Source organism: Sarcophilus harrisii, chromosome 3 (assembly GCF_902635505.1).
Source record: "Sarcophilus harrisii chromosome 3, mSarHar1.11, whole genome shotgun sequence".
NCBI lineage: Eukaryota > Metazoa > Chordata > Mammalia > Dasyuromorphia > Dasyuridae > Sarcophilus > Sarcophilus harrisii.
Window position 1 is genome coordinate 300,557,662 of NC_045428.1, and position 18,224 is coordinate 300,575,885.

An 18,224-nucleotide genomic window follows, 5' to 3' on the forward strand; every position below is an offset into this window, starting at 1 on the left:
TTTGCCATTTCCTTCTCCAGCTCATTTTACAAGTAAGGAAACTGAGACAAACAAAGTTAAGTGATGCCCAGGATCACATAGCTAAAGAGCTGAATTTGAACTCAGGAATATGAGTCTTCCTGATTCTGTCTAGCACTCTATCCACTGCTCCATCTAGCAATCACTTAGAGGTATTTAATTACTGGAAACCCCTATAGAGAATTTTGAAAGTTGTTACATTAGAAAGCAACAGTAATTCTGAAGTCTTAATTTTAAAGAAACGTAACAAAGTAGAGTGGAACAAGTTTCTATTAATCCCTTATAGAATCATCAATTTCACCTAGATTGATCTATTTCCTAAATTATAATAACTGACATTTTTATGCTACTTTAAGTTTTAGCAAAGCACTTTACATGTAATGTACATTAATTTGATCCTTACAACAGCTCAAGGCAATACTTCAAAAATTAAAGTTTTTGATTTTTTTAAGAAGTAATTTAGGGTCAGACTTGCCCTTGGTAAAGTAACTGAAATATGCCAGGGGCAGAATTTGAACTCAAATATGACTTCATTCCATGTTCAGTTCTTTACTAGATATTAGCTTACATTTCAACATGCCTTATCAGACCATCTTTGTGTCTCTGTTTATATTATTATTCTCTTTCACTTGAAATAAGGCAATTCCCATATCCACCAATCAAAAACTTACACAACTTTTAAGGTGCAAATCCAATATAATACTTAGAATCGCAGATCTAGAGCTGGGGGGGTGGGTGGTGAGTATTAATGTTATAGGCCAGAACTCTCTACTTAAAACAAGGATTCTTAAAAGATGTTAAGTCAGTGGAATTACAATGGTTTTCTAGTTTAGCGTGGTGATTAATAATTCTCTAGTTCAGTACATGTACTTAGTACTTAATATATTTCCACAAGATTGACACCTATTCTACAAGATTCACATCTAGATGATGTAATTATAATAGAGCATATAAGCTGGGACAAACTCGGCCAGAATCAGAGCCAGAGAAGACAAGAGGACTGGAGGCGGGAGCTCAAGCTCTCGGAGCCCAGGAGAAACATTCACTCCATCTCCCAGCACTGGCCTGTCCTCTTGCTCCCCACACTGAGACCAAGGCCCATCTAAAGGGCCTCCAGAAAGCTGTCCAGACCCAGGCAAGGAGACAATAAAGAATTTGGACTTTGGACTTTAACACCTGGCTATTCTCATGGTAATTCATCTGCTGAAAGGAAGGCTGCTCCTAGACCTCCAGAAAATCAAACAAGAACACTACATTTTGGCATCTGAATGTGGGACTAAGGATTTACAATCAGCAGTCTAGACTGACATAATCCTGAGCTCAGTGGAAAAGCCTCTGATCCTGATTTCAGTGAAAAAGTCTCCAATCCTGACTCTAGCTGTCTATCCCAGCTTTATATGCTCTCTTATAATTACATTATCATGGGTGTGAATCTTGTGGAACTATATTAACTACAAAGTATATGTACTGAACTAGAGAACTATTAATCAACATGCTAAACTAGATAGCTATTGTCTTATCAGTTCCACTGACTTAACAGCTTGTAAGAATGCTTATTTTAAGTACAAGAGTTTTGGTCCATAACATATTAAGAAAGTCATCAGGTCCAAATCCTTTATTTTACAGCTAAAGGAAACAGGCCCTAGAGAAATTAAGTGACAAGATAACATAGCTAGTAAATGGTAATTGAGACATTTGAACCCGGGTCTCCTGACTTAAAATCCAGGACATTTTCCTACCATATCATGGAACAGCTAGTCAGCAGCACTTTTACTACTAGGGCATTGATTTGAATTAGGGTTATTTGTGTAAATGTCTTATCTTCCCTAAGACATCATATGTTGCTGAAGGTAAGAACTATATCTTAGAAATCCCCCACAAGCACCTATCACAGGATTTCACATGTAATTGAATCAGCAAATATTTTTAAAATATTTGAATAGATGAATGGTCTTGCAAAAAATACTGGAAAATATGTCTTTTCAAGGCATTTATTTACACTTGTGTTATCACTTTCCTGGAGGGATCACAAGTTTTAACAGCTGACAGTCCCCTTCACATACAAATTCTGGTTACAAGTTCATCTCCTAGAGCAAAGGTTCTTTTTTTGTGCTCCTTTGGCAGTCTAATGAAACCTCTAGACCACCTTCTTAGAATAAGATTTTTTAATGCATAAAATAAAATGTATAGGATTATAGTCCAGTTGCAATTCTATCATTCCACCAAAATTGTTCTCTTCAAAGTTGCTAATGATCTCTTAGTTGCTAAATCCAATAGTCTTTTCTTAATCCACATTGTTCTTGACTTCCCTGCATCCTTGGATGATGTTGATCATTCTCTCCTTGATCTCTCTAGGATTTGGAGATACTACTCTTTCCTGCTGAAAGTAATCTATCTGATTACTTCTTCTCTATCTTTTTTGTTGGATACTCTTCCAGATCACAACTTTTAATAGTAGGTGTCCCTTAGGGTTCAGTCCTGGGTCTTCTTCTCTTCTCCCTCTACCCTATCACACTTGGTCCAGAGGTCATCAGCTCCCATAGATTTAATTACCATATCTAAGCTGATGATTCTCAGGTCTGTCTTGTCCCAAACTCTTTGCTGACCTTCAATCTTGCATCTCCAAATGTCTTTTAAACATTTGGAACTGGATGTCCAGAGACAGCTTAAACTCATTATGTCCAAAACAGAACTTATTTCCTTTTCCCCTAAACTTCCCACCCCTCCTCCTGTTTTCCCTACTACTGTAGAGGGCAACATCATCTTCTCAGTCCATTAGGCTCAAAACCCTACTGTTCATCCTGGATTCCTCCCTATCTCTCATCCCCATATCTCATATGTCTCTCCTGACACAATCCCCATCTTGATAAGGTACCCACCCTGGTAAAGACCTCACACTCAAAACTGTTGTAACAGTCTGCTGGTAGATCTGCCTGCCTCAAGTCTTTCCCCACTACAATCCATTTTATATTCAGCCACTTAAGTGATTTTGCTAGAGTAAAGTTCATTCATATCACCTCTCTACCTGATAAATTCAAGTGGCCTCCAATGGCCTCAAGATCAAATACAAAATGCTCTATTTGCCAGTATGCCATAACCTAACCCTTTCCTGCCTGTCCAGTCTTCTTACTCCTAAGTCCCCATCACATACTCTTTTTGTATCCTCAGTATTTAGCACCTGTCAGAGTAAACCTAAATAAAGGTTTAATGATTATTATCTTGTAATAGTTATCAAAATATCCAAGTTCATGGACCTCAGGTTAAGAACTTCTGATCCAAGAGTCTTCTTAGGATGACCATGGATTAAAAAAAAAAAGGGGGGGGGGTCACCGCTGGGCATTATAACACAAATCAGACAGTAGCTTCTGAAAGTCTCCTATATCAAGTCTGGAAATGTTGCAAAGATCACTTTCCTTTCTGAAGAGATCCTGCTAGTGGAGGAACTCAGATGAAACTATTTTGCTGTTGCCTTTATCGGTTTTTTCTAGCTTACAATCAAGACTTCAAAGAAAAGTGACGCTGCTTAAGCTGTAATTTCAGTTATTGTAGCAGGGTGAACCAGTATTTCTTGAAATTTAGTCAGCAGGATCAGAACAAAGAGAAAGAGAGCTGATTAATTAGACTGGACTTCATAGGGTGGTTTGTGTGGGAGTGAGATCATTCTGTCTCCAGGATCTCCTCAACTATGAGATTCAACTAAATCATGTTAATCAAACTCCTAAGATTAACTGATAATTGAGTTTGTTGTTCAGTCATGTCCATTCTTCATGATCCCATTTTTTCTTGGGAATTTTCTTGGCACAGTTACTAGAATGGTTTGCCATTTCCATCTCCAACTCATGTTAGAGATGAGGAAACTGAGGCAAAGTTGGCGAAGGAATTTATTGGTTTAATTTAATATTAATATTAATTTAATATTTATTTATTTATTATTTTTATTGATTATTATTTATTATTAAATTATTTTATTAATTATTTATTATTTATTTAATATTAATATTAATTTATCTATATTGGTGAAGGAATTTTTTTCAAACATTACTTGGTATGAAAATCACTGATCTAGTTCAGGGGGAAAAAAGATTAATAATAGTAATTAACATTTAAATTGATTGCTCCTAGATGGGAATTTGGTACTAACTTGTCTCATCAACAACTCTTCACAGATAATCTCTTAGGAGATAAATTACATCCAAATTTGTAGTTCCCTCAATTTTATATTAATTTTATTATACCTAAGTCAAGGGAGACATTTAATATACTTGTCCTCAAATTCTGGGGATTTACCTTCCCCACCTGATTTCTGAAACAAGTAGCACAGATCAGAATCTTATTTTTCTTTTACAATGAGCATTGAAATTCAACTTGAACTATCTATATTTAAATTCAGTCAGTGCAAGGGTAGCCTTTGCCAAATCATTCCAAGAACTCAAATTATAATCCTTTATATGTCACAATAATAATAATGATAGTTAATAATTTATTAATATAATGTGCAGGATTTAAACATAAATATAAGCTTATGAAATCTTAATTCTATGTTTATATAATTAATTAATATTTTATATAATCTTGTAAGGTTTATAAAGCACTATAAAAATATCTGATTTTATCCTCACAACAAGCCTGGGAGGTAAGTGCTTTTATATTTCCCATTTCTTCCCAATGAAGAAACTGAGGATGACAGTGACTAAATGACGTTTATAAGGTCACACAGCTAATAAGTGACTGAAGTCAAATTTGAATTTGTCTTTCTAACTTTAAGGTAAATGTTTCAATTTTTAAAGCAATCATAGTTATAACTGTCAGTTGCTATAATCAGATTGTATTTTCCTCAACAGAGTCTTAAGCTTGTAGGACATACTAAGGATGGCCAAAGGTGACTCCTCTGTGCGCTGCTTCCAAGGCCTATTGATTTTTGGAAATGTAATTATTGGAGTAAGTAATAAAAATTTTTCACGAACTTAAAAGCATGTAATTGAACAAAATCAATGTTGCTAGGACAGAAAAGAAAGTCATCAGTTGGGGGGAAAATCTTTGCATCACTTATCTCTGAAACAGAGTTGTTGTCCAAGATATATAATGAATTAATACAAATATGTAAGACTAAGAGCTATTTCCCAATGGATAATTAGTCAAAACACATTAACAATTCTCAGAGGAATTGCAAACTAATAACCATGTAAAAGATCAGCTCGAAACATTAAAAATAAAAGGGATTCACATCAAAACAACTGAGTTTTCACTTTACAATCAGCAAATTGGCAAACATAGCTAAAGCAGAAATAGTGTTGATGGTACTGGGGAAGACAAGCACCCTGTTAGTGGTACTCTAAATTTTTCCAAATGTTCTCTTAAAACAAACAAATAAACAAATAAAAAACCTTGGAATTATTCTTTAGAAAAAGTAACTGAAATGTTCATACTCCCTACTCACAGCCCCCACTGTTAGGCATGTCATCATATATGTACACACACGTGTGTGTATATATATATATATATATACATATATGTTCTTGCACAAATATACATATATTGTACTGTGTATATGCATGTATGTATACATACTTCAAAAAAGAATGGTCCCATTTTCTAAAATATTTATAATATAGCTCTTTTTAATGGGGGAAGAGGTGGCAGATAGCATTAATTTAAAAGTAGCTATTCATCTGGAAATAATTCTATAAACTCTAGCACATAAATGTAATGGATTGTTGCTACTCTGTAAGAAAAGATGAATATGAAGAATTTATTAAAAGCATGGAAAATTTTAAATGAACTGATACATAATGAAGTAACTCAAATCTGGAAAGCTGTATGCACAATAATTACATTAATGTAAATAGAAAAAAAAGCTAATTTAAAAACTATAGCATTATAATAACTAAGCTTGGCCTAAAAGTGTTGAGAAAATATAGATGTACTTCTTTTCATTGAAGGATTATGGATGTGGAATATTGCATATGTTCAGATTTGGCAGATTTTGTGCTTGGTTTTCATGAACTGGGATGTTTGTTTTGCCATTAAAAAAAAATCTTTGTTCAAATAGAAAATAGATTGTTTATGGAAAGTGGTGTGGAGGAGTTGACTCATACTTACTCACCAGAGCTGATTGTTAAATTTTCAGTGTGTGCATTTATACCAGGGAAATCTTCAAATGCTACAAATTAAGGCTTAATTTATTGCTTTGTTGACTGTCTAGACATAAGAATGTGATTGAGAAAATGTTAATAAGACAGAATGAACTTTAAAGTATGTTTCTTTGAGAGCTAGTTGTTGAACATCTATCGGGAAGTTTTGCTCTTCAAATGAGCAATAAATAAATCATTTAGATAAACCCAGGGTTGAATCCCAAATTCAAAGGGAAATAATGATGTAATTAGTTTTCTTTCATCTTCATTTTAAAGTCTTATTTAACTATGTATGTGAGCTAGAGTTTCAGTGTAGGGAATAATTTTGTATGAACCTCTATAATAAACTGTTTTTCCTTGGAAAAGGATGAGTAATCTTTTTCTTTCTCCTCCCTGAAATCGTGGCCCATCCTAGCAAGGTGCAAAGAAATACCAGGATGACTGGAAATGCTTTCACTGCTGAACCCAAAAGCTTCCTCCTATAAGAGTCTCTTCTTCCTCTGTCCTGTAGTTAATGATCCTGTCCCAAATCCCACAGGGAACTGTAATGTTCCACTTAATTGTCTGAGATAATTAACAACAAATTTTTCCTGATTCAATTCAGAGTTAGTGCCCTCTATAGAAATATCATGTAATTGCTTACTTGTGTTTTAGAGAAAAAGGCAGTGTGTACTGCAGATAAACTATTAGGCTCAGAGTCAGGAAAATTTGTGTTCACATCATACCATCATCTCAGCTGCTTGATCCTGGCAAATGAATTAACTTCTCTTGGCCCCCAATTTCCTCATTTGTAAAATGGAAGGGTTGATCTCTGCAAAAATTTATTATTGATCCTGCATTTTATAATTGATCACTCCCATTGATTCTATTCTATAACCTTTTTTTAAATTCTATATGACAAACCTAAAGCTTTTTCTATGTCTCTCTGAGTAAAGATCATGAGTTCAGAAGTTCAATCTTCCTCTCTCACTTTTGCCAAAGAGCATTCTCTCACTTTTAGTAAAAGAAAAACTGAGCTAAATTTAAAAGTTCAATATTCTCATAAAACACTCTAATTCTAAGAAAACTGTTATTCTTGAATCACCTGCAAATACTTTGTGCCAAGGAAGCTTGCTATCTTTCATAATTTCATCTCTTGAGAAATTCCTTTACATTTGTATGTTATCTCTAAGAATATGCAAGCTGACCTGGCCTGATATTAATCCTTCATTCTCCATTAAAGATGGACTTAGTCTATCCTTAAGGACCAGTACCTCTACTATCCCTGGTCCACTATCAACAGTCTTAGGTTGCAACAGGGTCTCATAAATCCATAAAGTGTTCTGCCAGAACAGAGAGGGATTCTAGTACTAGCCCCATGTGTATGGGTAAGTCCCATGTAACCAATCCTGATCCCTCATCTCCATATTGTTGCCAATCCTGTAATCAGTGGTATGATTTCTTCACCTATTCTGTCCTCTTCTTTGCTCTACATTTATAAAAGGAACTTGTATCTTCATTTCTTTATCTTTGGTTAAATGGAGGCAATCCATTAGACCTCCAAGTAGTATCTGCCAATAAGCCCTCATGTAGCTCAGAGAAAATGCACCTCAGTCTATCTTTTATTGAATTTTACTCCCAGCACTGCTACAATCCCTTCAGATTTTAAATGTATGATCCTATGTGTTGCGAAGTCAGTAACAACAAATGGTAATAAACCTTTTTTTAAATAATGGATGTTAACTCAAATGAGAAAAGCTTCAGATAAAGTACTCAGCCACAGAAGCACTCCAGACAAGGACAATCAAAGATATAACTGGATAGATAATGGAAACCTCTGGCCTGTTTGTCCCCATGGCACAGGGGATGGTTCTGATAATACTATGAAGTAGACTGAATTGGCATCTTTGTGAACATCCACCTTATCTGCTTGTCCGTCTTAGCAGGAAAAGTTGAGTAAAAGGATGGGAAGTGGAAGTTTTTAGTAAGGGATAGGGTGAGCATATCAAATAAACTTAATTGATAAAGCAGGAAAAAAGAGCTTTATGATACATGTGATAGAATATGATTGTATTTTAAGATGTGTTATAAGACATTATGAAGGGAATGATTTAAGAGAAATCTGGAATGAATTTACATAGAGTGAAGATAGCAGAAAGAGGCAATAACTTGATAACAATACTAAAAAAGGAACAAATTTGAAAAACTTAAAAACTCTGGTCAACACAAAGACCAAACACGATTCTAGAGAACCAATGATGAAGGATGCTACCCACCTCCTGGCAGAGAAGTTATGGACCTTATTCCCCACCACAGCCTCTGAGATACAACAATACCATCCTCTTTTACATTCCTTGAACATTCAACTCCATCTCCCTACTCTGACTTTTTCATGGACTGTCCCCCATTCCTAACTAATTCTACCACCTTGTCTTAGTCCTCTGACTTCCTTCAGGTCTCGGCTAAAATCCCATCTTTTGCAAAAAGCCTTTCCAAGTTCCCCTTAATGCTAGTTCCTTCCCTTTGAGACAATCTCCACTTTATTCTGCATATATTTTCTTTATATACTATTATGTTTGCTGTCTCCCTCATTCGACGGTGAGTTTCTTGAAGGGAATAACTTGTGTTTGCCTTTCTTTGGGACCCAGGACTTAGCACAGTGCCTGACATATATTAAGCCCTTAAAATATGCTTGTTGACTTGACTTTTTTGACTTTCAACTCCTCAGATGTGCGGCATTGCACTGACAGCAGAATGCATCTTCTTTGTATCAGACCAACACAGCCTTTACCCTTTGCTGGAAGCTACTGATAATGATGATATCTATGGAGCGGCCTGGATTGGCATCTTTGTGGGCATCTGCCTCTTCTGCTTGTCTGTTCTTGGTATTGTGGGCATCATGAAATCAAGCAGAAAAATACTCCTGGTGGTAAGATCCACACTGCCCAAATTGTGTGTGTATGTGTGTGTGTGTTCACTGAATACAATTAAACCCTTACAGAAGAGCTGAGGGGACAAGTATAATCACAACAGTTTTGAAGTAAAATACACTTACATAGATAAGATGCTGCATTTAACATACAAAGTCCTTTCAGGACCCAAAGGGGATATATGTAAAGGGAAAAGATTCTATCCTAATATTCTTCAGAGCATGATCTTAGCTTCCTGATATAATATGTATATGCAAAGTGAGAGTTATTCTTTCTTTTACCTAGCTAAAAAAGATAGCAGGGTAAGGGCAGATAAGTCTTTATTCCAAGGAAATTTCAATTCCTTTACATATGGAAATTCCTCCCCACAATATTTATCATTCCTCATTTAAAGACTACATATATCGTGAATTTCCTACAATTAGAAATTCATTCTTATGTAATTTAGGATTATATTTCTAAAAACTTGGAAAATATAAATGTCACTGGGAAAAGGTAACTAACACATTAGGACAGCTAGATGATAGAGTGCTAGATTAAATCTGGAAGACCTGAATTTAAATCCAGTCTCAGACACTTAAACTATATGACCCTGGGCAAGAGACTTAACTGTTTCAGTCAATTTCTTCATCTGTAAAATAAACTGGAGAAGGAAATGGCAAACAAATCCAGTATATTTGCTAAGAAATCTCCAGATGGGTCACAAAGAATCTGAAACAACTGAACAACAACACATTGAGACACTAATATTTGTAAAAATTACAATATCAATTGCCTTTCCTTTTCCTAGAAGGCAGCATGGGCCCACTTGAAAGCTGGGAGAGGGAAGTACACAGGATAAGAAGCCATAGTAAATGAAGAGAAGAGGGATAGATAGGGTTAGAAGAGAGGTACTAGAGAAAACAAATTTACTATGTTGACACAATTTTGCCTAGGAATAGACCTGCCTAACTCAAAGGGGATACTTAAATTCTCATTATGTGCATTATACAAGAAAATGTGGCTCTTCTCTCTATTTCCTACCCATATTCACTTCTCATGGGTGGTCAAAGGTGGCCACAGGCAGAGGAACAATATATCAACTTTAAATAGCAGCAAGAGAATCTGTTCCTGCTTTGACCCAGCCATCTTTTCAGAACCCCCAATAGCTTAGTAACAGTACAGTCATGAGGTGATTCAAGCCAAACTGAAACCAGTAAAAGACCTTAGCTTAAAAGGGTCAAGGTCTCCACACTGCATGGAGAGCCATGTCCACTCATGTCCTGGTCTCTATCTGGTCATTGGACCCAGATGGCTCTGGGGATCAAAGTGAGGCTGGTGACTTTACACAACTCACCCTCACTTAAATCCAACTGCTTGTCATGGCATGAGTTCCCTAAAATAATGGACAAATGAGGGACAAACAACTTTCTCTCTGATATAGCTGAAATAGTAGCTAAACTTGATGCTAATTCTCTACAGTTCAGACTTTTCAGGAATTCAAAAAGGGGTTTTCCCCAAATTATTCTGGATTAGTGCAGCTTTACTGTGCTATAAAATTTCCTCTTGGTATCCTACACCGTTATACTTGGGGGTTAGGAGTCTTGCCATACCTTTGGTTTCTCTTCAATTCTACAAAGCCTCTGGCTTCTCCTGTGTAAACAAAGCAGGGAGTCGGTCCATCAAGGAGCTTTTTGCTCCTTGACATGAGTTCAAATTTTAGTTCATCCATTGATTATCTGTGGGGTTTTGTACAAGTCACTTAATCCTTATGGACCACAGATTCCTCATTTGTAAGATGAAGGTGTTGTGTTCCATCTTCTCTAGCTCTAAATCTATGATCCCATGATTTTTAAAATAAGGGGATGGGGTTAAATGGTCTCTAAACACCTAATGCAAAGAGAAGAATTAGATCTACTAGAGATTAGCAAAAAATCTCATAATGTATTCAATAAATATTTTAATGAATGTACACATTTTTAAAAAGGAATCTGTTCTAAAAAGACTTGTCTTTGGGTGATACATAACTTTTGTACTTTGCTTCTTTTTTCAGTATTTTATTTTGATGTTTATAGTATATGCCTTTGAAGTTGCATCCAGTATCACAGCAGCTGTGCAACGAGATTTTGTAAGTATGGGGGAGTTTGGGAGGATACTTTCTAATTATCATTCTGATACAATCTGAGTTTGACCCATAATTAATTCTCTATTTCCCTTCCCTCTCAGAGCCATAATCAGGAAGGGTACAAACAGACAATTCCCCAGGATGCCAACATTCAAGGGGCACACTTTCTCTCCAAGACAATCCTTCAGCCCACAGTTCCTGGGTCTCATGGTCTTCCACTATCTTTGTGCCACATACCTCCTGCATCTATGCCCCCTAATCTCTTTGGTCAGCCCCTGACTGCTATCTCCAAGCATCCCATCACCACTGCACACCTCTCCCCCATGACAGTGCCCCTAACCTGCTACTTCTCCTTGATTCTATCCCCTTGTTGAAAAGTAAAGAGTTAAAGATCATTTGCATTTGGGGGACTTTCTGGGACATGGGCCCTGCCCGCTCATTCAACATGCCTATATTCAATTGTGATGGATAATCTGTTGCCAGCCCCACTGTCCCTGAGTTCACCACTCAACCCACTTATATTTATCATAATAGTTATGACTCTATTCTCTCTTCTGCCTACTTCCCTCTCGTTTCTCAGCCTAAACCAATTTTTAAAGTACTCTCTGTTTTGGCTTAGTTGTGGTACTCCCATTCTGGTCTTGTCATCCAAAAGCAGACTCATAGCCAAAGTCTACCTGAACTTACTGGATACAGTTTTGCTTTCCATAGATAGAGAACCTCTTAGCTCACATGTATTTTGATGTTTCTAAAGTTCAAGCCTGGGAACTGTCAGTCTAATACTATTCTGTCTTTTCTCCTGATAGTTCACTACCAATCTCTTCCTGAGGCAGATGTTGGAAAGGTACCAGAACAAAAGCCAGTCCAATAATGATGACATATGGAAAAATAGAGAAGTGACCAAAACCTGGGACCGCCTGATGCTCCTGGTGAGAATATGACAGCCTGTGGTTGAGGCCCTTCCATATGTGAACAGGTCGTTAGAGGGGCTTAGAGGAGAGCTTTCTCTGACAATGAGAAAGGACAGATGGCAGAAGGTGCAGAATGAGGGATATATTTTTTGGACATGGCCAATGTGGAAATTTGTTTTGATTGACTATGCATTTTTGTTACAGAGATTTGTTTTTCTTTTTTTTTTTTTTGAACTGGGGTGGTAAATTGAGAAAATAGCAGTGCCCCCTCCCAAAAAAAGAAAAAGAAAAGAGGATAATTGAAATATTTTTAAATGGACAAAAGAAAACACAAGGATAGCCAGAAGAAAACACAGATAGCTTTGAAAGTTGCATGTCAATTTTCTTATATACTTAAAAGGGGGGGGGAAATCCACTTAAAAGATTCATAGTTTTATGTGGAGTAGTCTTCTTTTTTCTATATATTTATTTTATTTGGTTATTGTACTGAATTTAATGTTGGAGATACAAATATGAGTCAGCAAGACTGTGTCAGTCCATAAGAAATTTACATTCTAGTAGGGGATGGACCAGAGTAGGTTGAGATGACTTGAAGAGAGTTGGTCTGGAAATGACCTGATTCTGAGCAAGATAAGACCAACAGTCACTTAACAGAGTCCAAGGGCCTAAGATCAGAGTACAATTTCTAGTCGGATGGTAGTGGCTATAAAGAGAATATGGTTTTTAAATGACTGGGCAGAATGTGGTAGCCTGGGTTTGAGGTCAAATAAAGTTGAGGCTCATATATCAGAAACCCCATCTCAGGAACAGAGATATATGGATCTTGATGTCATTTATTGAGATGATAGTCATGTAAGATTTGTTTGAGTAAATATGACCTAGAAAATGTCAAGATGTTACATGACAAAAATTTATATTCTTCTATTTACATTACAAAGAAATGTGGATAATTCTAAACTATTTGCACTTTAGAAAACATGCAAAAATATACAAACAATAGATTTCTGAATTCCTTTAATATCTGGCATACTTATCTGGCACTTCCTGGGTCTACCATGTATTAAGATGATAGATGTTTGCAAAATTGAATTATTTTACCATTATAATGTGATCATCACATTCCTTTGGTTGACTCTTCACTTTCATTGACTGGACCTGGAATCAGTTGGGAAGAAAATGGGAAGCTTTAATAGCAGAGATGGATGATCATCAGGATTTCATTTTAGCTCTTTTACCTATCACTGACTTCCCTTTTGTCTTCCAATACCACACGAATTACATACATTTTGATTGTTTAGTTAAATCATGATATTCCATGAGATTATATGAATAATCTATCTGCAGATTGTCCCCCTCAAAAACTTTTGGAACTATTTGAACATTGAAAATTAGAACCATTACAGTTATCTCTCTTAGGGGAAAAAAAGCAAATACATTTTACAGACTATTTAATTTGTATACATATATCAGGAAAAACATGTTTTATAGACCTCAAATCTTTGCATTGAAGGAATTTTAACCCATCAGTGTATTACGTATAAGACAGGGTCACTTTCTGGTTAAATATGATATTTCAACCCATCTCTAATAGATATCATAAATACAGTGCCTAAATAAAGGGAAAATGGAGAAGGAAAGCTAAGGTACTGAAAGCTAAGGTACCGCAAATATTTATTCAGAGAATCCAAAGACCTAAAAAATTTTATATATCCAGTAAGTCATGAGCCTGGCCTTATTAAGTAAGGCTCAAGACTTAATCTCTCCTCAAGATTTTCAACTCAGCACAATTATATAGATATAGATACATGCATATATACTTATATACAAATATATACTTATAAATAAATACTATTACATACATAACTATGTTTGTATTTCCATGTTAATATATCACTAATTTTACTATGTAAGTCAACAGGAAAAGGATTTGTTTGATAAAAATTTGTTTTTGACTTATATGTGTGCTTGAAAATATTTATTTCAAAAATTGAGTAGCATCTATAATTTCAACTTCTTCTCACCAAATATTTTAATGGAACTGGTAAAAGGGAGAAAATTAGTATGTTTAGTGCTTTGTTTCCATTTCCCTACAGATGTATGCTCTTTGGCTGAGTCACTGAACAGAAATTAATTCTCTGAAAAGCAGGAAGGGGAATAAAAGCTTTTGAAAAAATCTACAAGTGGGATAATCAGAGTCTTACTAATAAAGTTGACTATAATTTTGTAAATAATAATAATAATATTCTGGGACCCATATGTTTTCTGTTTTAGCTATATTTGTGCTAGATAGTAACCTTCAAGGAAAATATATTTCAAAGTTTAAATTACACCAAAAACAGTAAAGTCCAGAACAAAAATAACCAAAAATAGCTCAACTTATTTCTAATTTTAAATGTCTAAATTTAGTTGGATTGCCTCTTTCTACATCCAAGTACTTATTGGTACTTTAGTACCAGTCTAAGGCATTAAAAGCAATCTATCTTTTCCCCTTTAAGATATTTAAATCAAGATGATTTTTATTTTTGTTTCCCCATCATCTAGCTTGGTGCTTGGAACATAGTAGGCACTTAATTGTTGACCAAATGATTCTTTTCCCTGATCCCAGAAACTGGAATATCCTGAGAATCCTCTGGCTACTCCCTTATTCATCCTAAATTTATCACCATTAATAATAAAAATAATAGTTAATATTCATATGAAGTTTTAAAGTTTGTAAAATACTTTTCTACACTACCTCGCCTGACCTTCATAACAAGCTGAAAACATCTGTCCTATTTTACAGATCAAAAAAATGTTTTCCTCTGTTGCAATATATTACTATTGAGCAATCTAACCATAACTTTTGGTCTAACCTCAATAAAGAAAATGAGATTCAGAGTGGTTAAGTGATTTTCCCCCTGTTATATAGCTTTGAAGTATTTGAGACAGGATTCGATCCCAGTTCTTCCTGACTTTGAGTCAGTTATCTATCCATTATGACTCATTGTTTCTAAATAATAAGTATAACTGTAATAGACATTTTATAGCATTTTATATTATCTCACTTGAGCTTCACAATAAACATATATTGCAGGCATAATTATTATAATTTTATAGCTAAGGAAACTGAGGTTCAGAGAGGCTTTAACTTGCCTATGTCATACAGCTGGTAGCCCAGGACCCCAGGACTCTATCCATTTTATCCAGTTGATATAGGGCAAAAGGCACTATGGCTTTAAGTCCTTCAAGGCCTGCCTACAACCTACCTTTCCTTTCTAATGCAACCAAAATGGCCTCCTTGCTCTTGCTATCATAAATATTACAACTTTTATTTCAATGTCTTGTGCATCCTCCTCTCTACCTCTTAGAAGCTTTAGTTTCCTTTAAATCTTAATTAAAACACTAATTATGCTGGGGAGAATACATCTCTCTAACTGAGAGTGCCTCCTCAAAATTACCTTATATTTATTTCACATATATATGTGTATATCTCATCTCTCCTTAACAGAATGTAAACCCCTCGAAGATGGATATTGTTTCATTTTGTCTAAGATCTCAAGCTAGGAAGGAACCAAATTCCTCCCACTTCAAGTCTAGCATTCTTCCCACTACATCCCAAGCCTGTTCATTTGCAAATTACCATTTGACTGATTAGTGATATTAACCATAAACTATGCAAAATCAAAGAGCTTTTTGATTTCCCCAGAATTCTAGGTATGTTGACATCAGACCAAATAATAGTTAGATGTCTCAATAGCAATATAATGCAACAGAGAAAAAACTCCATTCTGTGGTCATAAATTTTGATTTGTAATCATTGCTGAGTTTGTATCACTCTCTAACATAGGAAACATGTTGTTTCATATTTGAGCCTTACAACAACCCTATGAGGTGCTGATGTCAGGTGAGGAAACAGAGATACAAAGTGACTTGCCTATGGTCACACAGCTAGCAAATATCTGAGACAAGATTTGAATTCAGGTTTTCCTGACTCCAGTGCAGAATTGTATCAGAACTCGAAAAATTTAAGAGCTCTGAGAATTTAATAAAGGCTCAGAGAATGTAAGAGATTTGCTCATGGACATAATCTTACATGAAGGATTCTAACTGGGTCTTTAAGGCTACAAGTCCCCTATTCTCTCTGCTAAGCTATGCTGCCTTTCATGATATAAAAATATATATTATTGAATATAAATTCTTGAATACATAAAAATCAAACTCAAAACAATTTAGTCCTATGATGCTAAGTCATTGAGCTACATTGATCAGAAAGCTATTTTCAAGACCAGTTTCACGAGATAAACATTTTTTTGACATCGCCAGTTTGCATAGTTGTTTTCCCTCGCTGCTTGTCAATTACAGGGGAAGGTTTTAATGGGGAAGGGAGAGTTATAGGAGAGAGAGGATTAATAATAGGCAGAGATAAAAAAGGAGAACCAGTGAAGTATTTTTAACAGACTCCAGGGAAAACTGGACAATTTAGGAAGTAATGTGTAGATTATACTTAAAAAGAAACAACAAGGTTCATACAATGGAGATTTGTGTTTTTATGAACAAGCCTCTTTTTCTAGTCTATGTTTTTGGAAATGCTCACATTTGTTGGTATTTATCAAGTTCATAATTAAAATAATACTGTCTTTTAAAAAAAAAAGCACACATATTTTGGTGCCAACCTCTCTTTATTGCTGGAAAAATAGTTCCTAGGGAACATTATATTAATAAATATCATTTTTAAATAAATAATAACAATAATAATGCCTAGTATTCTTTAAAGTTTGCAAAGTACTTTATAAATGCATACATATTTTGGTGTCAGCCTCTCTTTATTACTGGAAAAATAACTCCTAGGGAAAATTATTATATATATCATTTTCTTGTAATAAATAATAATACCTAGTATGCTTTAAAGTTTGCAAAGCACTTTATAAATATCTCCTTACAAAAACCCTGGGATGTTGGTATTATTATTATCTCCATTTTATAGTTGAAGAAACTAAGGCACAAAGTGATTTGTGGTCACACAAGTAGCATATCTGAACCACCTACCTGCCTCAAAATATTTTATTGATGTCTTTCTTAACAATCACTTATCATTAAGTCCTTCCCACCTTACCCCCACTTCATAAAACTTTCCACTGTAACCCAATTAAGTAATACAGCTACATAAAAACACAACGGCTATATCTAACCATGTATATCTTATTTTGCATCTATAGCCCACAACCTCTCTATCAAAAGAAAAGAGACATGCTTTGCTGTTGTTCCTCTGAAGTCTACCAGTCATCTCTTTAGTCAGAATTCTGATGCCTGTCTTGTTTTCCTTTATATATATATATATACATATATATATGTATATATATATAATTGGGATCATTCTAATTCATTTGTATCCCTAGTACCTAGCACAGTCCATGATACATAGTAGTCATTTAATAAATACTGGTTGAGTCCTTTATTAATAGAAACACTTGTAGATAACAAAACAAAACTAAGTATCACAACATATATAGAGCACAGTTTGAATATGACAGTTCAATATAATTCAATGCAATTTATTGTGCACCTACTATGGGGATACAAAACCAGTAAGTTTTTGTACAAAAATTGTTCCTGCTCTAAGGAGCTTAAACTTTCCTTGGAAAGGAAGGAACGAAGGGAGGGAAGGAAGGAAGAGGAAAGAAGATATGGACTTTTTCTTCTGGGATGAAAAAAACCATCTTTTCAGCATCATTAAACCAAAAGTTAATTATGTCTTTTTCCTTCTTTCCCACACAGAGACTCTTAATAAGCTTTAATGATAGGACTGTGAATGAGTTTAAGCTGTAGTATAATATTTGATCTATGTTTCCTCTTTAATACCTGATTTATTCCAGTGAATATTTTAGCAGGGATCATGAAAAGAAATATTGACTTTATTTTCCATTGACAGGAAAAGTGCTGTGGGGTCAATGGTCCATCAGATTGGCAAAAGTACAAGTCAGCCTTCCGGGATGTGAATAATGATGCTGACTACCCCTGGCCTCATCAGTGCTGCGTCATGGACACTCTCTATAAGCCGCTCAATCTCGACGCTTGTAAACTTGGGGTGTCCGGTTATTATCACAGCAAGGTAAGAAGTGCCTTTTCTCTAAAGATGTGGTAGAATGGCCCACTAGATAGGGAGAATAGAGTA

The 18,224-nt window shown here is 35.2% G+C and overlaps 1 protein-coding gene across 1 annotated transcript in view; it reads left to right on the forward strand.

Moving 5' to 3' along the window:
* Positions 1–18,224, forward strand: part of UPK1B (uroplakin 1B) — a 38,823-nt gene that overhangs the window by 9,535 nt on the left and 11,064 nt on the right. The window contains exons 2-6 of the mRNA XM_003766345.3: positions 4,860–4,956; positions 8,857–9,057; positions 11,091–11,165; positions 11,969–12,091; positions 17,982–18,161. Of these exons, the coding sequence (XP_003766393.1) occupies positions 4,888–4,956; positions 8,857–9,057; positions 11,091–11,165; positions 11,969–12,091; positions 17,982–18,161 (648 nt within the window). The 5' untranslated portion in view covers positions 4,860–4,887. The remainder of the gene's footprint in view (positions 1–4,859; positions 4,957–8,856; positions 9,058–11,090; positions 11,166–11,968; positions 12,092–17,981; positions 18,162–18,224) is intronic.